The sequence below is a fragment of the Sceloporus undulatus genome, chromosome 6 (genome assembly GCF_019175285.1).
Source record: "Sceloporus undulatus isolate JIND9_A2432 ecotype Alabama chromosome 6, SceUnd_v1.1, whole genome shotgun sequence".
Taxonomy (NCBI): Eukaryota; Metazoa; Chordata; class Lepidosauria; order Squamata; family Phrynosomatidae; genus Sceloporus; species Sceloporus undulatus.
In genome coordinates, this window is record NC_056527.1 from 120,354,969 (window position 1) to 120,377,407 (window position 22,439).

At 50.0% G+C, this 22,439-nt stretch overlaps 4 protein-coding genes across 6 annotated transcripts in view; 3 read left to right on the forward strand and 1 right to left on the reverse strand.

Annotated features, from left to right (window-relative positions):
* On the forward strand, window positions 1–7,665 carry SFTPB (surfactant protein B). The gene is made up of 11 exons (XM_042474845.1): window positions 1–71; window positions 1,705–1,838; window positions 2,528–2,599; window positions 2,711–2,836; window positions 3,442–3,594; window positions 4,134–4,223; window positions 4,638–4,821; window positions 4,936–5,102; window positions 5,852–5,932; window positions 6,646–6,750; window positions 7,466–7,665. The coding sequence occupies exons 1-11, from the start codon at window positions 26–28 to the stop codon at window positions 7,499–7,501; spliced, it is 1,194 nt and encodes a 397-aa protein (XP_042330779.1). The 5' UTR covers window positions 1–25; the 3' UTR covers window positions 7,502–7,665.
* A 531-nt stretch (window positions 7,666–8,196) lies between these two features.
* USP39 (ubiquitin specific peptidase 39) lies at window positions 8,197–15,396 on the reverse strand. 2 transcript variants are annotated; one of them, XM_042474842.1, is made up of 13 exons: window positions 15,023–15,396; window positions 14,212–14,281; window positions 13,562–13,656; window positions 13,306–13,442; window positions 12,363–12,515; window positions 11,795–12,020; window positions 11,518–11,595; window positions 10,855–10,922; window positions 10,284–10,472; window positions 9,793–9,935; window positions 9,274–9,409; window positions 8,835–8,921; window positions 8,197–8,682 (listed from the first exon to the last, which is right to left on the reverse strand). In XM_042474842.1, exons 1-13 carry the CDS (start codon window positions 15,363–15,365, stop codon window positions 8,632–8,634), a joined length of 1,776 nt encoding a protein of 591 aa, XP_042330776.1. In that variant the 5' UTR covers window positions 15,366–15,396; the 3' UTR covers window positions 8,197–8,631. The 2 variants fall into 2 exon arrangements, with proteins under 2 accessions (XP_042330776.1, XP_042330777.1); XM_042474843.1 differs by having other exon boundaries at window positions 15,041–15,394.
* A 91-nt stretch (window positions 15,397–15,487) lies between these two features.
* Window positions 15,488–19,887, forward strand: C6H2orf68 (chromosome 6 C2orf68 homolog). Its single transcript, XM_042474846.1, has 4 exons — window positions 15,488–16,208; window positions 17,463–17,578; window positions 17,784–17,929; window positions 18,810–19,887. The coding sequence occupies exons 1-4, from the start codon at window positions 16,108–16,110 to the stop codon at window positions 18,930–18,932; spliced, it is 486 nt and encodes a 161-aa protein (XP_042330780.1). The 5' UTR covers window positions 15,488–16,107; the 3' UTR covers window positions 18,933–19,887.
* A 1,950-nt stretch (window positions 19,888–21,837) lies between these two features.
* TMEM150A (transmembrane protein 150A) overlaps window positions 21,838–22,439 on the forward strand; it is a 7,404-nt gene continuing 6,802 nt past the window's right edge. Inside the window, exon 1 of one of the 2 annotated variants that reach the window (XM_042475882.1) lies at window positions 21,838–22,041. The gene's annotated coding sequence lies outside the window, so the exon portion shown is untranslated. The remainder of the gene's footprint in view (window positions 22,042–22,439) is intronic. The other variant, XM_042475881.1, reaches the window with a different exon arrangement.

The window sequence follows — 22,439 nt, forward strand, 5'->3', positions numbered from 1 at the left end:
ACAGCATTCGCACCCGCACCCCACCATGTGGCAGCTGCTCCTTCTCAGTCTGCTCTCAGGCAGTGGCCCAGGTAAGCATCGAAGGGAATGCATGTCCGTACGACGGGAGCTTCTTCCCCAAATCCCAGGGCTTGCCGCCAATGCCACCTGGCACAGGCTGGGTACTGCTCCTGATGCTGGACAGTTATGCGCCTCCAATAAGACTTCTTATGTGGCTTATGGCAAGCCTCCCCATGGCTTTTCTTCACCAGATTCTCTGAAGGTTTACCTTCCTCTTGGGCTGAGAGTGGGACTCCCCTAAAGTCACCCAGGGGTTTCTGTAGCTGAGAAGAGGTTATAAACCAGGTCTCCTGGAGTCCTAGCCTGACCCTGAAACCAATGGCCATTTATCAAGGGGGAGTGATAGAGAGGTCATCTGTGCTGCTCCCATCCTGAATGAAAAGAAGAACTCCACTAGCCTTCTCCAGAAGGTGCGCTCTGTGGTGATGCTTTTCTCCTTGGCTGGGCTGCCAACGGTGCTGTTGGTGCAAATCCTCCAAGGCCCTCACCAGGGGCCCCATGCTTCTGCCATGGTATGCTAGTCCTGGTTTCATGCACTTTTTAACACTGCAGTTATATACACCATTATTTGGATGACTGAGCAAAATGCATGGGATTAGGCATCATTGACTGCACAGGAAGGGGGTGCTTTAACCTACTCACTGTCCTGGCCAAAGCCCCAAAGAGCCAATACTACACATATCGGATGTCCACGGTCCTGGGTTCTGCGTCTTTGGAAACACCTGAGAGTGTGTGGGGCTGGGGTTAAAGGGCCGGGTGACCAACCAGCCCCAAAGCATCTTGGGTGGCCTCCTTGGGCCAGCCAGCATTTCCCAGGCTAATCCTACCTCACAGGGTTGCTGAGAGGGAAAAGGAGGGGAAGAGGCATTTGGCTGCTAGAGATTTTTGGAGGAAGTGGGTGCCTGTTGGAGTAGGCGCCAAATCCCAGGAGGAGTGTGATGACGGAGTTTTGGTGGGCCCAGTGCCATCTCCTTCTCCAGCTGGCCTCCTAAAGAGGCAGCACTCAAGAGCTGAGCAAACAGGTGAGAAAAGGCACATTCCTCCTTCCCTGAGTGGTGCCCCTGAGTGCCACCTGAGTTGCCACCAAAGGAACAGATGCCTCTCTTCCTCCTCCTCCTCCTGCTTTGGCTTTTGGCTTCTTAAAGAGCCAGTTTTTAGCATCCCCTCCATGATGGCCACCTGGGCAGGCAGGAATTGGCCATGGCTGCCCAGTGAATTTACTGGAAAAGGCCATGTCCTGATCAGTGGTGTCTCAGATGTCCATGCAGCAGTGAATCCATTTCTCTGCATCTGTTTTGTACTCTCCAAGGTACAAAACAGATGTAGGGATAGCATTGACGCCTGGGATAGCTCCTTTAAAATAAGGATCTTAGAGGAATGGGTTCGCTGCCTGACTGATGATGAAGGGATCTGAGAGTGGCCCTCCTTCCATGTCCTGCCTTGATTTCTTCACCACCCCATTTTGTTGGGGCTTAGCCAGGGCTGGGAGAGCTGGCCCTAAGGACTCCTTTCCAGCCATATCGTTCTGTGGTAGCACTCTGTGATTCCATATTGATCCAAAACCAAGACCAACCTTCAAGCACTCCTCTTCTCCTTCCCCATTGCAACCTCACTGACTACAGATGTGCTGCCTTTCCTCTCCAGCCATTGCAACTTGGAGCCCTGCAGAGAACGGATGCACCAAAGGGGCCACATACTGGTGCAGCAACCTCCTGACGGCTATCCAGTGTGGGGCCCTGGAGCACTGCATGCAGGTCGGATGGGACCCAGCCACCAAGGTACAGCCTCCCTCTCTCCCACTTTGTCTAAAGCCAGGTTTAGGGACTCCTCCATGGATCCCACACTGTTTGGAGGATTCTTGGCAATTGTAGTCCTAAAACTGTTTCAGCTGCATGTGAGGCTGAGGCACAGAGTTGGGGTGGTGGCAATTAGATGCAAAAGGTGCATTTGGGGGAAAATTGTGCAGTTTGAAAACTGAGGATGTGCAATTGGGAAAAAAAGTAGGTGGGAAAGTAGTTAAAAGCCAAAGCATATATTGTTAATTCCAACTAGAGTAAAGTGATGGGATCCACTGGATTTAACTACATGTCAACACCTGAATGGCTCTCCTTTAGTTGGCATGAAACAAGAGGATTCCAACTCAAAGGTTTTAAAGCACTTTGATGACAATGTTTCTCAGGCCATCTTAGTGAAAATGCTTGTGAAGTGGGACCAATTTTGGCAGCGCAAATTCCATGAGGAAGCAGGAATGATGGTGTAAAAGCTCTTGCGCTAGGCTGGGCTTGATCCAGGCACATGAATGAGCCACAGGACTGTCCTCTTGTCAAATAAATTAAGGCAGATTCATAAGTAGATACGTGGTTGCTTGGCTTTATTTGGGGAACAGATTTAGACTATCATGTATGGTGGGTCTCTTCTACCAAAGAGCCAGGCAACCATGTTTCTAGGCTGCCCCCTTCTCTTCCAGGAGGACACCTGTGCGGACTGCAAACAGGTCATCGCCATCCTCATCCGCATGGCCAAGGAGTCCTCCTTCAAGGTGAGAGAGGGAGCCCGAGGGGGGGTCAGCAGAGGGAAGAAACCCCACAGAGGGTCTTATCTTCTCCTTCCTTGGGATCCACTTCCCTCACATCTGCTTTTCCCTCCACAGAAAGCCATCCAGAAGTACCTGGAGGACGAATGCAAGAGCTTCCCTCTACACACCTTGGTCCCACGCTGCCAGTCTCTGGTGGACACCTACTATGCCCAAATCATTGCCGTCTTGGAAGGACAGATGGCAAGTGGCCATTGCCTTACACAAGTGGCCGGCTCTCTGCCCCCAAGAACCATCACTCTATTGAGGCTGAGCCAGGCCTGGGGTTCATTTGGGAGAGATCTACAAGGGAAGGGCAGCTTATTGGCCTAATCCAGCTCCCATTCATGTCTATGGGGGTTTCGCTGGAGAGGCCCCCTGGGGATTGGCACCTGCCCCTCCTTGGCACAGAGCTGGACTGCCTCTCAAGCCCTATGAGGAATGGTTGGGGAGATGGGTCTCTTTAGCCTGTAGAAAGGAAGAGTGGGGGCTTATATGAGAGCCATCTTCAAGTATCTAAAGGTCTGTCAGGTGGAAGATGGAGTGAGCTTGTTTTTCCACTGCCTCTGAGGGTGGCACCCAAAATGGTGGGTTTAAAGTAGAAGGAAACTGTTCACCTCCAGAAGGTGAGGACTCCCTTGAGAGATGTTGGACTCTCCTTCACTGAAGGTGTTTAAGCAGAGCTTGGTTGCCCTCTTCTCAGGGGTGCTTTCGCTGTGGGTTTCCTGAATCTGTGAGGGTGGAGTATATGGCCCTTGAGATCCCATTCAGTGGTACGTTTTTTCAGCCTGACCTCCTCTGCCTTTCAGAATCCCAGCACCATCTGTGCAAAGTTGGACCTCTGTCAGTCTGACCCATCGGGGGGCCAGGAGGATGCCTTTGACGTGCTGCTTCCGGAGATCAGAGGGCTCCTTCTGCCCCAGCAAGGCAAAGCTCTCTCGTTGCCCCACAGCCAGACCCAGGTAATGCTGCCTCCCTCTCCCTGGCACTCATGCTCTGTCCTGGAACATCGGGGGATCACTGATCACGCAGGAGCTGAGGCTGGGAGGGCCCTGGGCATAGAAAGCCCTTTTTCTGTATCTGCTGCAGAAGGACTGCAGTGGGCAAGTGCATGACGGAGACACAGAGCATCCTGGCCAGGAAGGGGCAGCGAGCAGGCAGCCAGCAAGGCCAACCAATGGACAAATGGGGAGGACAACAAGTGACAGATATTCTAGAAATTTAAGACCAGTGCCACTAAGGTGCAGCCCATATAGTTGATAGTCAGGAATCCTGGAAACGTACGTCTAAAACATCTGGACAAACAAAGTTTAAGAACCACTGAACTAGGGCTCTAAAGTAGTGAATTTGAAGCCCCCTTCCCCAAACTTCAAATCCCAGTATTCTGTAGGATGGAGGCAAAGTAGTTAAAATGAGATGAAACTGCTGGGCTCGGTCTGATATGTCTTCAGCGTCAACAGGACCAGACTCTTTGTGCTGACAGGGGTCTTTCTTCTTCTAGGGGAGCCCTGGGGAGGGGTGGCCGATCCCCCTTCCCATGTGCTGGCTGTGCAGGTCCTTTGTAGGAAGGCTCGAATCTCTCATCCCAAAGGTATAGTACATGTCAGTCCACTGTTAAGGCAGAGGGAAGTTTGGCTCCATGGAATCCTAGGCTCCCTTAAGCATTATTTGAGGGAGGGCTTGAGCACCTCCACTCCCTTGTCTTGGGTCCATGTCTGAACTGCTGGTTGCTGGGAAGAGACACAACAGGGGTGGCTCTAAAGGCTGCTGCCCCATGGGGTATCTTCAGTCCCATGCACCCTCAGTGCTCTGCTTCTTCTCTGGGCAAAGACAGATACATTCTGTAAGCAACAAAACACTGTGCATGAAAGAGGGCCAACCAAGCATCTATGCTCAGAAGGGCAGCTGTTTTCAGCCACCTTTGGAGCCCATCAAGCTCTTGTCCATGAAATACAGAGGACTGGCTACTAACATTGCCCACTGGGCTCTTGCTCTCTTCTTTTAGGCTACCATCGGCAAGGCTATGGGCCAGCTTTGCCGCATCATGCCTGTGGCCATTGGGGGAATGTGCCAGTGCCTAATGGAGAAATATACCGTGACCATTGTGGACATGATTGTGGCCAAGCTGGGGCCACAATTGCTCTGTGGGATGCTGCTCATGTGTGTCACAGACGAAAACTGTGGCCCAGGTACATGCTGTAGCGTCAAGGCGGTCTTTCTAGGCTGCTTCTCCACAAGCCGTAGATGTGGGAAGTACTATTGTAACCTTCCCTTCCCCAAAATGTTATGCTCCTTCACTGCAGAAATCCCTCCGGCAGTTGCCCCGCTCTCTCTCGCAAGGGACAGATGCCAAGCCTGCCTCACCATCAGCGACCAAGTGAAGGGGGCTATCCAGGCCAACAGCACCCAGGCTGAACTGGAAGGAGCCTTGCTTGCAGCCTGCAGCAGCACCTTCCTGGACTGGGAAGAGGTGAGCAAGTGGCCCACTTGGCCAGGGGTCCCTGCTTTACACTGCCACAGCTTTTGCCTCATCCTCTGATCCAAGGGCACAGTGAATTATATGTAGATGTCAGTGGTACAAATCCTGAGGCCCTTTGGAAGTTGTTGGACTGCACTTCCCAGCATCTCTCAGCATTGGCTATGTTGGCCAAGTCTGTTGGGGACTATAGTACCCCATTTGGGATAGAGATACTGTGCTAGGAGAAGTTAATTGCTACTATGCTGTATGCCTAAATACCCTAAAGGCACAAGATCCTGTCTGGTCTCGGAAGCTAAGCAGGGTCAGCTCTGGTTAGCCCTTGGAGACCGCCAACAAACACCAAGAGCTGTAGGCAATGTTTCAGAGGAAGGAACTTGAAAAACCAATTCTGAGGATTCCTTGTCTGAGAAAACCCTATGAAAATGACAGGCAATTTGAAGCACACAAAAATGCTGCAGCTAGCATAATACTTAGGGTTTTCTAGAGCCACCAGCGTCCATCCATCTAGGCAGAGCAACAGTGGCATTCGATTGCTTTGTATGATGAGTGTACATGCGGGAAAGACCATGCCAAATTTCTGCTTGTTTATGATGCCACCTATACCAGCCACAGCAGTGGGATATTCTTATGGTCGATTTAGCAAACACTTTATCTGCAGAGGTGCCTCAAAGGGAAGGGAAGTTCATTTCTCTGATGCTCAGTGCCAGATGAGGCTTCCTTCTCTCCCTACTCTTTTTCAGTGCAAAAGCTTCATCTATCAGCATCAACCCAACCTATTTACGCTGCTTCCAAAGCCATGGGATTCCCAGATGATCTGCCAGGTATGAAGACTTTGCTCTCAACAGACCGTAGCTTTCAAAGTTGCTCTCCTCAGCTGCAGGTCCAGCTCTTCAAATCTGTTCTTACTCGGAATGTAGAATTTGGGAAGTGTCTGTAACTTTTCAAAGTACAGTAAACTGGTCCTCAAGTGATTTCTTGAGAGGTAAGTGGTGAGAGAAGAACCACCGGGAGGACATGTGCATGATGTGCAACTTTCCATGGGTAGAACTGGCTATGGCTCAAGCCAGTGGGGTGAGCCACCGGGAACTCAGTTCTTCCTTGGCCTTGGTACTGCATACTTTGCCTAGGCCTGGCTGCTCCAATTTCCACATTCATTACTTATCCCCAGCAGACAGTCAGTTGGCAGAAGCAAATTCCAACATGGGAAATTGTCAAATACACAGTATGTCTGATGATAGATAAAGCAGTCTGTGTAAAGGAAAATATGGAGTTGAATGATGCTTCTAGAACTTGAGCATTCATCTATTATGTAATTGTAGCTACAGAGGCAGAAAGGAAGGGGAATCCTTGGTCTTCTCGTTATTTTAACCACCTGAGAATCTCCTTCTTATGGAGACTCCAGGCTGATAGTCCTGCAGATGCTGGGCAGAATGGATCTGGTGTGAAGAGGCTGCAGAGTCTATAACACAAAGGGCATATACAAGGCCAGGGGTCAATCAGCACCTCTTTCTTCCTCCTTTGTCTTTGCCAACAGGAACTGGGTGCTTGTGCAGCCGAGAAACACTTTCCGGAAGCCGCAACCTGTGCCCAGGGCCCCATGTTCTGGTGCTCCAGCTTGAGGGCTGCTGAACAATGCAAGGTGAGAGCACTTGACTTCTCCTCATCGGCCCCTCTTCCTTCACAGGCAGGGAGGCACAGCTTTGCAAATTCCATTCTCACAAGCAAGAATTCATCATTTTATCATTCTTCTCCTCATTGCAAGAAAGTTATTTAAAACTGCAATTTCCCAAGGCTATTCACAATTCAGGACTTATTATATGCATAAATGAGCATGGTTTTAATCCACAGAAAACAGCATTTTCGCCACAGAATATTGTCTGTTTTTCACATAAAGCACCCCATGTGCATTTTTCATGCTGAGCAAGTCCCAAGCAGCAATGATTCTCACCCATCTAGGATTCACACCAAAGGTTCCCAACACTTTGAGAGAACCAGACATTTCTAGTTGTGAAGAGAGACTGCTGTGTTCTCTTTTAGCATAAAAAGGGAGGAGGGGGAGGAATCTGGCAGCACCTCTAAAACTGATTTATTTTAGCAGGAGCTTCTGTGGGTTTCAATCCACTTCTTCAGATGCATTGATGGAACTATAGGAAGTAAGTGGATAAAAGAAATGGGTTGAAATCCATGCTAAACTAAACCAGTTAAAGGTGCTGCTAGATTCCACACTGACCTTTCTTTTAATACGAAGGTTTTCAGGCACTTAGAGCAATCTCATTTTATAGTAGATCTTAAGAGGTATGTGCCTTACCCTTGGCATCTGTAGCCTAATTTTCCCCCTGTTCTTCTCCTTTCAGGCAGTGCAGTACTGCCAGGCTCATGTGTGGCTGTAGCCAAAAATGAAAATGAAGATCTAGCTGCCTTCAGCGAGAGACCTGCTCCTCTTTCCCCCACTTACTTGGATTCTTCCTGCTAACTGACCAATGGAAGAGGGAAGGAGACAAAAGGGACAGGAGGTTCTCACTTTCTCAACTATTAAAATCAATCATCAAATGATGCTGCACTGAATCTTTTCCTTGTATGTGGTATATCACAGAATATGTGGAAAGAAAGGCCAGGACCAGACAGTACACTGGGTTTGTTTTGCTTCCCTCCCCAACCCCAAAAGACAAGACATTCAGCATCTCCTCACTGTGTCAGTTTCATGAATGATGCAAGTTAGGGGTATTAAAGAAACAAATCCAAGAGGAATTCTAATCAAACAAAAGGCCAACCTGGGCCTAAACATGAATGCAAAAGATGGGGAAACTCATCCGGCGTACCAAAGAGCAAGTGGGCAGGGATGCCAAGCTGAGGAAGGTCATCAAGAGAGCAAGTAGGTTTGCGTATCACATTTTCAGCCTTCTCTCATTAATACTATTTAGGCAGGGAACACTTAACTTCTGAGTGGTTAGTACAGTCAAGCAAATTAGAACTTTATATGAAAACAGTACCCAAATTCAGTTGAACTTTCTACCTCTACAAGTGACAAACTATGATGAATGCATACTTGTGGTTTGGGAGAGGGGCAGAGAGCGGTAAGACAACATTAGAAAACCAAAAATACACATCCTTTAATGCGCAGAAACATGAGAGGAGAAATATCCAACAAAACATGTGGGAGGAGACCACCAGACCCTCCTCCAATTCTCTCTTCCCCATGGAGGTTTCTTGAATAGACTTCTTTCACAAGTGGAGCTCAGCTGTGCTCCCAAAAAGTCTCCTGGTTGCTGCCTTCTTGTTGGCACTTCTCTAACTGGCACCCTGCCAAGACTAAAGGGCTACCAAGAAGTTGCCTTTTACCCACAGCATAGCAGAAGGCACAGGACCAGCAACAGAGGATGTATGCTCCAAAAAGGGTACCAGCTTCACTGAACAGCACCAGACAGATGCCCGTCTACAATCCTCACCTTGCAGCAGAGGTGGTTGGTGCCCTTGTGGCCATCTTGCCTCCCTTAACCATCAGAGGCTCCCGCTTTCACCTTTAAGCCCCTTGTTGGTTGGTCTCTTCCTTGGTATCTCGTCTTTTCCAGATCTACAGAAACAAGACAAGTCCCCCCCCCCCACTCACATTAGCAGCGAATACAGGCTGCCAAGTTTACCCCTGATGTTTATACAACCACACTAAGGCTATAGAATTACCAAAATAAATTCTTCAATTACCCACTGACAAACTCTAGCACTCACCTGAATGTAAGCCTCTGAAAGTGTGATCATTTGGGGGAGGATGTCCGTCACTTGCAAATCTTGCAGCTCGTACCACTTGCCTGTGCCCTGCCAGAGCCACAACAGAGAAGGAAAGCAACATCAGGGGAAAGTAGAACAAGGAGGACAACAGGGCGCAAGCAGTTAAGTCTAGCTAGGATATGGATCCAGGCCAAGATGTGCAACACCTGAAGACTCATGTTCAGAGAAGCAGCCAAGGGCCACCGAGGCCCCCAGAAGCATCAGGAGGTGAATTGCTTCAGAAAGGAGACCGTGTGCACTACAGGAAGATGTAACGAAGGAAAAATGCACACTTCCTGGGAGTCAAGAATGTGAAACACCATGAAGGCCCTTCCCCATCACAGCAGGCAGCAACAGCCATCTCCAAGATGATGCTGCTGCTATCCAATGGAGAACTCACATGGTGCAAGACATGAATCCTGTAGGCCCCTTCAGCTGGCTTCCCATCATGCACGATGTTTGCGATGAGGTCGTAGGTGGTGTTCTTATGCACAGCCTGCACTTCCTCAGAAAGATACTCCCGGAGATCCACATTCCTAAAATGGAAAAGAGAGCAGTTCAGAGGCTCCAGGCCCAGGGCCACCCAGAGCCTCCCTCCCTAAGATTATGGGGTCCAAATAGTCTGCTGGCCAGTGCTAAGCATCCATCCAGCCCAAAATGGTTGGCACAAAGATCCTCTTCCTGCTGAGCTGATGGAGGTAGCAGTCTGGGCTATTGTTTGTACCGCCTACAAAAGTTCCATGAGAGACACCAATTGCAGCGGGGAGGGGGGGCTGTGATGATGGCAACTCCACATTTTGTTTAGCCAAAAAGCCAGGCCAAAACGTGGGAATCCGTGCCAAAATCAATCACTACTTCGAGGACCACCATTTTGTTTGAGGTGGCTTGTGTCTCTGTGATGGCAACGAGCAATACTTACGTGATGGGGAAATTGACAATGGTGGGGTTTTTCTCTACAAAGAAATTGTTCTTGGTAAACCTCTTGATGCAGAAGATGAGGTATGGAGGCAACTTGGTGAGCTGAAAGCGCTTGAGGAAATTCTCTTTGTAGGTTTTATATTCCTGTAGGAAAAGAAAGCAGCATTTGGAGATATAATTTCATCCCTGGAAATCTGAGCCAAATAATGCAGGACTATCACCTAGCATGACAAATCTGCATCCCAAGATTGATACCGCCATTCTTTATGCAATGGCCCTTTGGTGCCAAATCTCAATCTTCACAATGAGAAACAAACTAGGCATTAGGGAATGAAGTTTTCCTTTTCTTTTTTACTAGGAGAGCAGGCAGTTGGGAGTCATCACGACACAACTTTCCGTAACAATTGTGGCTCCTAGAGACCATCCCTCTGCAAGCTGTTTGGGGAGATGAAGAAAACCAGCAGAGGACCCAGAGGAAAAAAGACTGCCTACCTTCTCTGTGATCCCATTGAACTTGGCCAGGATGTTGAAAAGCGGAACCTGGGGGATGATGAGCTGCTCCTTCTCATCCTTGTACAGAGGGGCGGTGGGGAGGTCCAGGGTGAGGTACATAAAGGTGGATTCCACCATCTTTTCTTGGTACTCATCATTTTGGAGCAGCTGCTCCTTTTCCTCAGCTGGCTGAAAGAGAGTAACAAAGCAGAACCATCAACAAAGAAGAAGGGACCCTCCGAAGGAAAACAGCTGGCCCTGCCTTGGGGTTGAGGGGGCAGGCATGCAGATGGACAGGTCTTAACAAAAGCACTCCCATGTGAAAAGATTCCAGAAGGAAAGGTTGCAGCCAAGCACATAAAACATTGAAGGCTCTGTGGATGTCTGATATCGCCACTGATAATAAACTTTTTAATAAAAACCTCGATAGAACAGGTAATTCAAATAGGTATTTGTTAGGAAGCCAAAGTTTTATACTAGGTACAGCTGACACTAATGTCCTCCCACCCTTGAAGATCCCCCCCATGCCATGTCTTTTCTAAGTAGGGAGGCAGCCCCACCATATGCCTACCAGATCGGGGTGTGGCAATTTCTTGGTGAATATCCGCATGGAGCCCTGGAAAACATCGGTCACGATGGCTGCAAACACACACAGAAGAAACAAACAAACAAATAAACAAAAAACAGTAACTTTCATTGCTCTCCCTTTCTGTATTCTCATTTTAATCACCTCTTTCCTATCTCAAAAAATAATACTTCTGTATGGCAAACAGTAATAAATGAAGAAGGAATAAAACTACAAACTACATAAGATGGCAGCTGCTCAGGCCTACATGTTTTTGACTGAGTTAAGAGGAGCCACATGAGGGACTCCGTCTTTCCTCACAAACTCACATGGGCATCAAATAGCCCACTGAGGCCCTTCAGAATGTCTCTGGGCCCTTGGCAGTGAAGACGGGGCATGGCTTCCTCTCTTGTGACACTCTGCCTTGGAAGCCCTCCTCGGGGAAGCTCACCTGCGCTGTCCATTTGTCTGTTCAGCACTTGGCAAAGACTTACAAAATATTTAAAAGAAAACCCTGGTGGTTTCTAAACACTCATCTTTCGTGACCTTATTTTATCTACTTTTACTGAGCCTGTACAACTTCCAGCATTTTGCAGTATGCTTTGGGAGGCTGTATACCCCAAAAGCTGCATATAAAATACTCCGGAACCACTACTATTTCTCACTTACTCTTTTTCTTCTTCTTTGTCCCCCCAAGGGCAGAGTGCAGGGCGTTCAAGAACCAGGAAAGGAAATCCACCCCATCACCTGCAAAGAGTGAGAAGTCATGAAAGGATGAGGCAACCTCTGAAGAACTTTGTTTACCACTACAAGAGAAGCTGCAGCTGGTAAAAGCAGCTAGTATAACATTCCCCTGTCTTCTAAGAGATCAGCACAAGCTACCAGATGACTGCTTTCACCCATCTTCTTCCTTCTCCTCCATCCTAAGCTCTTGCCCTTGCCTCACCTTGCTTGGTGATCTGGAAGTTCTTCTTGCTGCACAGAACCACAGCCTGAAGCATTTCGTGGGGAGAGACGTGAGCTTTGAAATTTCGGGGATTCCACAGCTTCCTCATGAGCTCCCCAAACCGCTGAACCAGGAGGAACATGATGTCCCCCGGCGGGCGCTTAATGTTTTTGTAGTTCTCCTCCTCCAGAAAATAATTCCGCAGGGGTGGGACATTGGAGAGTGCCTAGGCACACAGATAGCAGGGATGAATGGCAAAGCATGTGTTTCAATATATCGCCTCCCCTCCCCACTTTTCAACTGAAAAGGAAAATACACAGCATAACAGACTGAATTTAATCAAGATGAAATCAATACAGATGGGCCCCACCCACCACATCCAACTCAGTAACGGCACAATTTCTCAAGGGCTTATTAAGAGCTGCTCCAAGGCTCTGGGAAGTGATACGGTTGCCTCACTCCCTGTTGATTCCTGCCACCTGCTTAAAGCAACTGTGAGAACATGCGCAAGTTACCATTCCAGCCAGCTCAATTTTTGCTCCTCTCCATTGCAAAAACATTACAGTACCTGAAGAATTGCATTTGCGTAGTCATTGGCTTTTATGTTGTTCAGTCCCACAATGCCTGGCAGGTACGTGGTGCCATCATAGGCCCGAGACAGTTTGGCCTGCTTGTCCAAATTAGCAATGTGCTGTTTGGTGAAGGTGGGCTTCAGAACATACTGGAGGAGAGGTGTGGGTGGGAAAGAAAGACCAAAGAGAAAGTAAGCAGGAGAGGCTCTGCCTGCTGCTGACATCTCAAGCCTAACTTCCAACATCTGAGGAATCAGAACCTCAGCTCAGGACTGGTTGCATGGTCTGGAGGAGCAACCTAATCCTTTGCGAGGGACAAATATGAATAGCACCCAAACCTTTTGGACTGTCAACAAAACAGTATCAAATAATTCCAAGCATAATCTTGAGGTCTGTAAGCTTCAGTTTATAAACACATAACAGCATCACCATCACTCTATTTAATGGTTAGAAGTGCCGGTGATTCAGAAACAACATGGGACACTATATTGATTTCCATATATTAGAGGACCTCCCTCTCATTATGCAGCAGCACAAGACAAATATTTCTAGATTAAAAAGAATTTCATGTGGCAAAACAGCCCTATGAGTTTAGAAGATCTACAGATGGGGTGGGCAGACAGACACAGAACAGGGACCCAACCGCTCCATTTTCTAGCAACCTCCTCCTCCTCCTATGGTTTCAAAACCAGAAGCAATCAGGCTTTCAGGTCTGTAAGCAAAACAAATTTATCTTGTAAATATGGTTTCCACCGACACTATAGAAAATGCTTCTGAAATGCGGAAGGGGAGGAAGCAACCAGAAGCAGCCCAGGGAACCTGATTAAAAGAAGCACTAGGTCCACCTCCTCACTGCCCCTCAGAGAAACAGTGCAGGCAGCACGCCTACTGCGCTCTCAGAGCACCAACCCCAAACCCTTCAGCAGGAAAGCCACATACAGTGATATCCTCCAGGGAAGAGTCGATGATTTCATAGTTGTCTGGCAGGCAGTAAAACTTCAGGGTGTGAAGGTTGAGGAAGACATGGTGGCTGAACTGGACACTGTGAATGTAGGCATGGGATTTCAAGCCCCGACCTGTAAAATGGAAATGGGAAGAGATAACACAACAAAGTGTGACGAAGAGGACACAGGAGGCCAGCTCTGTTCGTGAGACTTCTGAGGTCAAATACATAAGTAAAACAAAGCAGGCTCACCCTGGAAATACTTCCCGCAGACCAAACAGGCGTAGACATTGATGTGAGAAAGCGAGATAGAACACAGCTTTTCGAAGTCAAAGTCCAGAACGCTCCTAGAGAGGGAAACCCTCATCACATTACTGCCATACTAGGGCCAAACCCCAGAATTCAACACGATTCAACATCATTTGAGAGCAGAAGTGAGTATTGTCTACATTACACTATACACAGATAAGGGAAGAGACCGAATAAATGGAGTGCCTTCCTGATGCTAGTAGTGACCCCATAGATGTGTGGATCCAGCACATGTGAACTATTGCCGCATCTCAGTCTAAACCTCAAAGATCGTCAGCCTTCTATGCTGCATGCTGAAATGCTCACTAAAATTCGGGTGTATTGAGTTAAACATAACATGCTGCACACCATTTAAAAGGTGAACTGAGCTACAATCCGATACAGAAATAGTGTTCATATTTAAATTACTCCGGCTAGTTTTTTGGTTCCTTACGGCTTCAACATCTACAAACTTGACATCTGAACAAAATAGGCCATCCAGTTGCACATTGCTGCTAGCCACTTGCTTTTTCAGTCTTTGCGTGAGCCCATTTTTCTATAAGGCTTCTCTTGACTGTTCCCTGCCAGACGCTGCCTTTTGTCCTGATACTGACTTGTTTATTGTGTCCAGGTACGGACAATGCCTGCTGCGTCGGTCCTCCGGGTCAAAGCGGCCGTACTTGACTGAAAGAGAGGGAGAGAGCAAAAGGAAGTTAGGATCAGCCGTGTCGGCTGGGACCTTAGTAGGCCAAGGGAGGAGGAGGAGGATGCCTCTCCCTCAGGATCAAGGCAGTGTACAAGACGATAAAAACAGTGTAAAATACATCCCACACTGTTCCATCCCCATTAACCTCCCTCCCAAGACAACTCTCAAGACATCTCTCCAGGCAGTTTCTTAACCACGGATTTTATATTTAATGATCGTCCTGCATATTGCCATAGAAATCTTGCAGCTTAATCTATGTGTCTTTCATGTACTTATTGTGTGTTAACTGTGCTGTTTAACTACTGTACCTGGACACAGGAGGAGAGGCGGGTAAGGAATACAACAAGGAGGATGATGATAGTGATCATGATAATCTCGTAGCCCCTTTGGGCCTAACTCTGCCAAAACAGTTGTGGCGGAGCTTCCCAAGAGGGGCCTGAGCCCAGGGCTTGGGCTCAGCCCCCCTCACAAGGGCCACCAGGCCCCTCTGCAGACCCCAAGAAGGACCCATCATCCTTTTCTGTCTGTGTCTACTCTTGACCCGCCTTCCTGCTCAGCTGGGGCCCAAGGCGGCTTACAAGAGCTAGTCCTATATTAAAGCCGCGCTTACAAACAATTAAAGGGATCCACTTAAAACAGGGGACTGTTCTACAGCCTACAAAACCTAAGCTACAATCTCAGCGTTTCGGGGCTGGCGGCCTCCCTCCCTCCGGGCCTGCCTTCTTCCTGGGACGCACCGGGGGGCTCCTCCTCCTCCTCCTCCGGCTGCAGCTGCCCTTCTTCCTCCTCCGGGTCTGGGGGCTCCTGCTTGATCCGGGGCTTCTCGTCCTCCTCGGGCTCCCGCTTCACTCTCACCGCCGCTCCCCAGGAAGGCCCTCCGCCGGACTGCTTCGGAGCGCGGCCCGAGGCGGAGGCGGAGAGCGAGCTCCGCCCGGAGGACGAGCGGGAATCCCGCTCCCGCTTCACCCGCACCGCCATCATCGCCACAGACACCGACTGACGTTCGGCGCACGCTGATGGCGTCATAGCCGAAGCGCGAGGGATCCGTGACGTCACTTCCATGCGCCGGACCAACAGTAGCCTAACCCAGCGGCCTAAGTCAGGCGCATGCGCACTTCCCGAGAGGACGAGTTTTTTTCTTGCGCATGCGCATTGCCCTAGGCTGGGCCTGCGCCTTCTTGCCCATTAGAGTAGCCCCATTGAACCAATTAGATTGTTACCTACGTGAAACTAACTTACTGTGACTGGAATAAACAGGACTGCCATCCCAGAATCCCCCGGTGGGCCTCTCTGCTTAGAATCAACCAACAAGACTCAAGTCTTTGCTGTCCTTTTTTGTGACTGCCACTCCCACAGCGCTGGGGGATTCTGGGAGTTGTAGTTCCCCCAAACCTTAGCTCCTGTTGCATATAGACATAGTAATGAGGCTGCTTCCCGTTTCTTCTGTGTCTGTGGAAGAGGGACAGCAAAGAAAGTGGGTGGAAGGGAGCCATTCTAAGTAGGAGGAAAGGCTCCTCCTAGGCTGCCTCCACACCGCGGAAGTAACCCGCTTCAGGTGCCCTGCTGGCTCCATGCCATGGACTTCTGGGGACTGTAGTCTAATCTAGGGAAGGCAATGGTGAGGCATGATGAGCATGGGGTTCTGGGCCAGTTGCATGGTGAGGCCCAAGGGAGGAGGAGGAGGAGGACTGCGGCTCCCAGAGTCCCCCCGCCGGCTTAGCCTGGGACTAGCCGCAGCCCTGCTCCTCCTCCTCCTCCTCCTCGCAGTCCCCTCCTCTTCCTTCTCTGCTGGGGCTGGACTTCCATGGCCTCTGGAGCAGCCGAGAGAAGCCGGGGGAGGCCTGGGGGGCGGCTGGACATGAGCCACGGCTTCGTCCGCCACATACGGCGCAACCAGATCGCCAGGTGAGAAGGCAAGGCAGGGAGGGAGGGAGGCAGGCGTCCAGGGAAAGGGACCCCCCCCAGCCCCGGCCCAGGGATGGAAGGAAGGAAGAAGCCACGGCAGCCTTTAGTTAGTTCCTGGCATCAATGTATTTCATGCACACGCTCCTCCCAAAACCTGGCCCCAAACAGCTCCAGCCTTTCCCCAGCCTTTCCTGACGTACCCCGGGTTACGAAAATAATTCGTTCCGCCGCCGCGTTCGTAACCCGAAATCCTTCGTAAGCCGAAAAAGCCATAGGGGAAAAGCCGCGATTTCGTGCGAAATAGCGCCGAAAAGCACCAAAAAAATTTTCGTAACCCGGAAAAACCTTCGTAACCCGGAACAGTTTTTTCCTATTGATTTTTTTCGTATCCCGGGAATTTCGTAAGGCGGTGCTTTCGTATCCCGGGGTACCACTTATATATATAGTACATACATGATGAATTCTGCAGGTTGATGCTGTGCGAGGTTGTCAGCTGTACAGAGGGGACAGTCTGCCTTCGTCAGGAAAGGCTGGGGCTGTTTGGGGCCAGGTTTTGGGAGGAGCTGTTTTGGAAGAGATGGCTCTGCAATGGTGGACCTCCTTTGAGGAATACGGCCAAGGGATGCAGGGCTGGGAGCAACCTGGAGGCACACGACACACAACGACAAGGGACTCTGGGTGCTGCTCTAGCAAGGGGAAAGCTTCTCCGTAAATGGGTAAAGTTGAAATGTTTACAGCCAAACAGGTATTTTTGTCCCACGGTGTCTGTGTGTGTGTGTATCCTTGTGTATCCTTGTGTGTCCATGTGTGTGTTAAAGTCTGGAACAAAAAAATACCTGTTTGAATGTGACCATTCTGACCGGTCTGTTCCAGGTTAGACCAGGACCAGTCTCCCGTGCCCCTTGTTGTTGTGTGTTGTGTGCCTTCAAGTCGCTTCTGACTCAGGGAGACCCTTCCCTGGGGTTTCCTTGGCAAGATTTTTTAAAGGACATTGGTAGGTAGGCTTACTCATGGGCTAGTGATGCCTTTGCTTCTAATGCAGTTGCTTACCCTGGTTTAAGGGTGTTTTATTTTTAGGTTAAGGTGTGTGTGTGTGTGGGGGGATTGTGGTGCCTGGATGTCAGCCTTCCTGCCACAATCCTAACGGAAACACCCTTCCGCATTGCAAATAGCAAAAGTGGGGGACCCCTCCGATAGATCCTCCTCAAAGTGTCCATGGAAAACCTTGCTTGATCCTGGCCTTTCTCCCTCCAGGGACGATTACGACAGGGAAATGAAGCAGGCCAAGGAAAAGGTGAAGAAGAGGCACACACCGGCCCCGGCTCGGCCCAGGAAGCCAGACCTGCAGGTCTATCATCCCTGCCGGAGGGGTGAGTTGCAGTTCAGCTGATGGAAGGGGATGCCAGAGGGACTCGATCTTTAGGCTACGTGTGCCAAAGGAAAGAGGGATCTTTTAAAAACCACACAGCAGGATGGGAGTGGACATGGAGGGAAGGCAGGAACCATCTTGCTGTGTGGATCCCACCCTGAGGGAAGAACCACTGCCTCTCCTGCCATTTCCTTTTTGCTTTCCAGGTAAAGCTGAAGCCTCACCTGGCTTGGAGTATGAGGGATCTAGCGAGAGCAGCTCCAGTACAGATCCGGATGTCAACGGTCCGGCCCTTTTCTGCCTGGAGTACGAAGCTGACAGCGGCGAGATCACCTCCGTTGTCGTACACCAGGTACGCAATCTGAATGTTGGAAACGTGGGCTGTAGGCAGAACGTCCTTAGAGCAGGTCCATGGATGCGGCCCAGGAAGCTTCCCTGGTGTCGCAAGCAGAGCCTTGGCTCACTGAGGCAAGTGCTCCCCATCTGTCCCTGCATCTCACCCTACGAGTCGAGTCGGGAAATTGGGAAATAACACCTCCCTGTCAACAACTCCATGCTGTGCGTAATTGTATGCACCTCTGGCGTGCTGTTGCTCACCTTAGTTGCCTTCCCTGCTTCATTGGCTATATCAGGACCCATAGAGATGGCTACTAGAGCCCCACCAGTGAACCCAGAAGCAGGAGTCTGAGTAAGGAGCAATAGCTGGGGTGAAGCGTTCTCCAGTTTTGTTTTCACACATTCCTCTGCAAGTTGGTTGTATTACCTTTGCATGGCAAATTAGTTGTTCATTATGTACATATGCGTGTATTCATTTTCTCTCTGACCTTTCTCACAGTACGGACACCAAGGTAGCTCACAACGTAAACTCAAACAAAATAAAATTAAAGAATCAATCGTTATAATTTAAAAGGTTGAAAAATTAAATAAGCATCTTCATTAAAAACACTAAAACAGTTTTCAAAGCATTTTAAAAAATGCTTTTTTAATGCAAATTAGAATAAAGAAGGTGAAAGTACAGCATCCGTCATTAAAAGGAAGGCATTGACCAGAATAATACGAATAAAATGCTCTTTACCTCCTTCTCTGCTGGCAATGGAGGAGCCAAGGGAGGGCCCCAGGCCTTGCCTCCTGTCTGGAAGGGAGTTCCACAGTTTGGGAGCAGCCACCAAGGAGGCCCTGCCTTGTATTTTGTAGATGCCCTTCTTTCACAGCCCCTTTACTTCCTCCTGCAGGACCATGACCCGGAGGAAGTGGTCGAGAAGGTCAGTGCCCAGAACCAGCTGGAGCCAGCTCTGCGGGAGGCCCTCAGGCGGCGGGTGCAGGAGGAGTTGGAGAAGCGGCGGGTGACACGCTGAATGCCTCGCAGGGCTGGCCTGGGCTCTTTCACCGAACTGGGAGACGCTTTCTGGGGAACTTGTCCCTTGGTGGTTTGGCCTGGAAGCCTTGGGAAGGTCCAGGTATTAGCTGAACCTTGCTCTTGGTGTGGGGCAGGATGCCTCTCTCTGGCTCCCGCCTGCCTGTCCTCCTTCCCTGAAGTGGCTGCAGAACCAGTGATTGTGTCTGAAAGGAGGATTAGAAGGGAGCGTGGGGACAGGAGCAAAGTCTCCTTGGGAAGGGTTGAGGGTCTCCTTGAGAAGGACATAGTCCTGGGGAAGGAAAGCTCTCTTGCTAGCAGGTGGACTAGTGTCCCTTAGCTTGTCTTGGCTGTGGTGCTGTAGGGCCACCCCAAGTGGATGGTCTTATTTGGAGCACTGACCAAAATAACGGGGTGGCCCTGGATGGTGGGGTTGAGGACAGGGAAGAGTCTGTTGGTGGTCATCTGCTGGACCCTGCAGGGCAAACCAAGGTTGTCCAAGGTTGATGAGCTTTGAAAGGCACACACCTTTCCACACCATCTCATCTTTCTACACCAGATCATCCAGTTTGATCTCTCTCTCTCTCTCTCTCACACACACACACACACACACACACACTAATAAAGCTGCACAGATTGGCTTGGATCTCATGTGAAAGAACTGGGCTTTGGTGAGGGTCTTTTGGAAGCTAGGGAAGCTCTTGCATTGCATGCCCCTCACTCACCTTTTAAAAGCATGGCACATGATTGTAAATACATGGAACGTGCTGTTTGCTCTGATGAGTTCTTCACTGAAGCCAAAAACAGCTTCCTTGAATTTGCTGTCTGCATTTTCTCCTCTCTGTGACTCTTCCTGTGGAAAATACACGTTTTTTTCTCGCTGCCTGTTCTTCTTGGTGCAATCCTTGTACACTGTAATTATAATGGCATTCATTAAAAGCATTCAGACTGCAAAAGGGGTCACTTTGAAAACTGACTTGCGATTAGCTGGGCACAAGGAACTGCTTTATGTTAGCATAGGCTTTTCTTTGGTCTGGCTAGTAAAGTAGGTCTTTAGGACTTTGTAAGACGAGGGGTCATCTGTCTTCTACTACCCCAAATCTTCTAGACTGGGGATGCCAAGGGCTGGTGGTGTTGATTCAGTATCTATGGCCTGCCTTTTAATGTCGCCCTGCATTGCCATAAGCAGAGAAACCATGTGATGTAGTGGCACTGGGCTACATCTCTGGAGACCAGGGTTCGAATCCCTTTGACCCGCCATGGAAACGCACTTGGCATCCTTGGACAAATCATCCTCTCTCAGCTTGAGAGGAAAGCAAAGGCCAACCCTGAGTGAACAAATTTCAGTAGATCTTTAATTTATTGTAATTGTTTGCTTCTAATGTGCTAAGCATTTTAACCCTTTTTAAAACCTAAACTGGGGAAACAAGCCTGGGTTTAAGTCTTCAGTGCCCAAATGCTTCCGGTAGTAATTTAAACAAATGTCAATGTATTTTGAATTTTAAAAATATACTCAGTTGGAACATTGAAATTTTGAACATTCGACAGAGATTTTGCCCCAAGCGCCAGGAGGGCGATGGACGGTGGAAGAGGAAAAGGAAGGGCTGCCTTGATGCTCAAGCCATGAAATCCGCAGGGACACATTTATAAGGTGGAGCAATGGAAGATCTGGGTCACAATCAGTGGTTCCCAAACTTTGGTCCTCTGGGTCTTTTGGACTTCAGCTCCCAGAAGCTCCACCTAACTTGGCCAACATTCAGGAATGATGGGAGATGAAGTCCAAAACATTTGGAAGACCAAAGTTTGGGAACCACTGGGTTACGTGAACCAGCTCTGTAGCTATAAAATGAAGTTATAAGCGGATGTACCTATAATTTTTCAAAAGGGAGTGTGTTTAATCTGTCATTGTGGGAGAATGCTCCCGAATTCCCGTCCTGTGTTGAGCTCTGACCTTCCGGAGAGGGACCGGGTGGCTCCATTTTGGAAAGGTCTCCAGAAGTGCATGCAAACCCTCTCCTTGGGGATTGTTGTAATAACAGGTTTTTGTTACGCCAATAATGAAAACACATGAACTGCCACACCAGATCCGTCCGGACGCAACTGGCTCCTAATCCCGTTTCCTGTTGCTGGCGAGACGCCCGTGGGAACGCTCCTCACGTCTCAGTGCTCTTGGAGCATTTATTCCCTCTCTGACTTCCTCTGTGTCATGGCTGCCTTCGAGGCATTCTCCACAACGAAGCCATTGTTCGCCTAAGGATTTCATCACACGCCATTCTCCTCTAGGCTGAAGGCTCTTGAGTGCTGGAAAAACACTTGACCTTTGCGTATTTCCCAGCCACAGCTCTTGCAGACACCTTTTGAGTGACTTCATGTACTTTGCTGTGTTAAAAGTGAGAAGAGTAAAATGGGGCGGTGATATGTGGGTTGACAACAGATCATGTGAAAGGCGTCTGGGAGGTTTAGTGGACCGCAAGCTGAACATGAGCCAAGAGTGTGATGCAGCAGCCAAAGCAGCCAATACGATCCTAGGCTGCATCAATGGGACTGTAATGATAATAACCGTAAGTGTTACAGTATTTTGGATCGTGGTCCATTTGCTCTTAATGCCACCAACTCCTTCCCTCCTCCTCTGCTTTCTAAACCTGGTGCATTAAAGCAGCCGCCCTTTTCCAAACAAATCGGTTACTGTCAAGAAAAAACAAATGATTAAACGATTAAAGAAAGACAGACAAGGCTGGGCTCCTTCCCTTCCAAGGGAAAAGGAAGAGAGCCAAGAAGCGAGCCCGGAAACTCCCGGATCCGAGGGGGTGCTCTCTCTCCCCCTTTTCGTATCTCTGTGCGAGCCGAGGAGGGTCAGGCCGGGCCAAGGGGGCGGGGCGAGGAAAGGCTACAGACTACATTGCCCAGCGGCCCTTGCGCGCCTGAGCCTGGGCGCCCCCTCCCCACTCTCCGGAGTCCGGACGGAGGAAGGCCCGGACTGGCCAGCGGCGGAGGAAGAGGAGGGAGGCCCGGAGCGGAGCAGAGCAGAGCGGAGGGCGAGGGAGGGAAGGCCGGCCGAGGCCTGGCCGGACCCTTCTCGGGAGCCCCGCCAGGAGGACCAGGACCAGGAGGTAAGGCAACGGAGGGCTGGCTGCCTGACCGACCCGCCAGGCCTCTTGCAAAGCCTTCCCCGGACACGATGCTCGGCCCCCGCAGCCTCCCCTCCGGCAGGAGGCCTGGGCCGGCCCCGGCGGCTGCGTGGCCCGAGCCCCCTCCACGCACACACAGACCGGCCTCTGCCAGGCTGCCCCTAAAAGGCTGACCCCCTGGAAGGCCGACCTGCCCAGCTGGCCCCCTTGGCTTGGCCTGGCTGCCTCTCTCCCCTCCCGGCCGGGGAAGCAGCTGGCCCACTGGGAAGGACTGGGAAGGACTGGTGGCCCACTGGGAAGGACTGGTGGCCCACTGGGGAGGACTGGGAAGGACTGGTGGCCCACTGGGGAGGACTGGGAAGGACTGGTGGCCCACTGGG

What these genes read in the sequence shown, in the direction of transcription:
- SFTPB (XM_042474845.1), top strand. Translation starts at nt 26, where the DNA reads ATGTGGCAGCTGCTCCTTCTCAGTCTGCTCTCAGGCAGTGGCCCAG. An exon ending in CCAAGGAGTCCTCCTTCAAG is followed by an intron (nt 2,600 to 2,710) that starts GTGAGAGAGGGA and finishes TTCCCTCCACAG; the next exon opens with AAAGCCATCCAGAAGTACCT. An exon ending in CCGTCTTGGAAGGACAGATG is followed by an intron (nt 2,837 to 3,441) that starts GCAAGTGGCCAT and finishes TCTGCCTTTCAG; the next exon opens with AATCCCAGCACCATCTGTGC.
- USP39 (XM_042474842.1), bottom strand. Translation starts at nt 15,365, where the DNA reads ATGGAAGTGACGTCACGGATCCCTCGCGCTTCGGCTATGACGCCATCA. An exon ending in TACCTGGACACAATAAACAA is followed by an intron (nt 13,657 to 14,211) that starts GTCAGTATCAGG and finishes TTCCCTCTCTAG; the next exon opens with GAGCGTTCTGGACTTTGACT. An exon ending in TTTCAGAGGCTTACATTCAG is followed by an intron (nt 8,683 to 8,834) that starts GTGAGTGCTAGA and finishes TTGTTTCTGTAG; the next exon opens with ATCTGGAAAAGACGAGATAC.
- C6H2orf68 (XM_042474846.1), top strand. Translation starts at nt 16,108, where the DNA reads ATGGCCTCTGGAGCAGCCGAGAGAAGCCGGGGGAGGCCTGGGGGGCGG. An exon ending in CTATCATCCCTGCCGGAGGG is followed by an intron (nt 17,579 to 17,783) that starts GTGAGTTGCAGT and finishes TTTGCTTTCCAG; the next exon opens with GTAAAGCTGAAGCCTCACCT. An exon ending in CCTCCGTTGTCGTACACCAG is followed by an intron (nt 17,930 to 18,809) that starts GTACGCAATCTG and finishes TTCCTCCTGCAG; the next exon opens with GACCATGACCCGGAGGAAGT.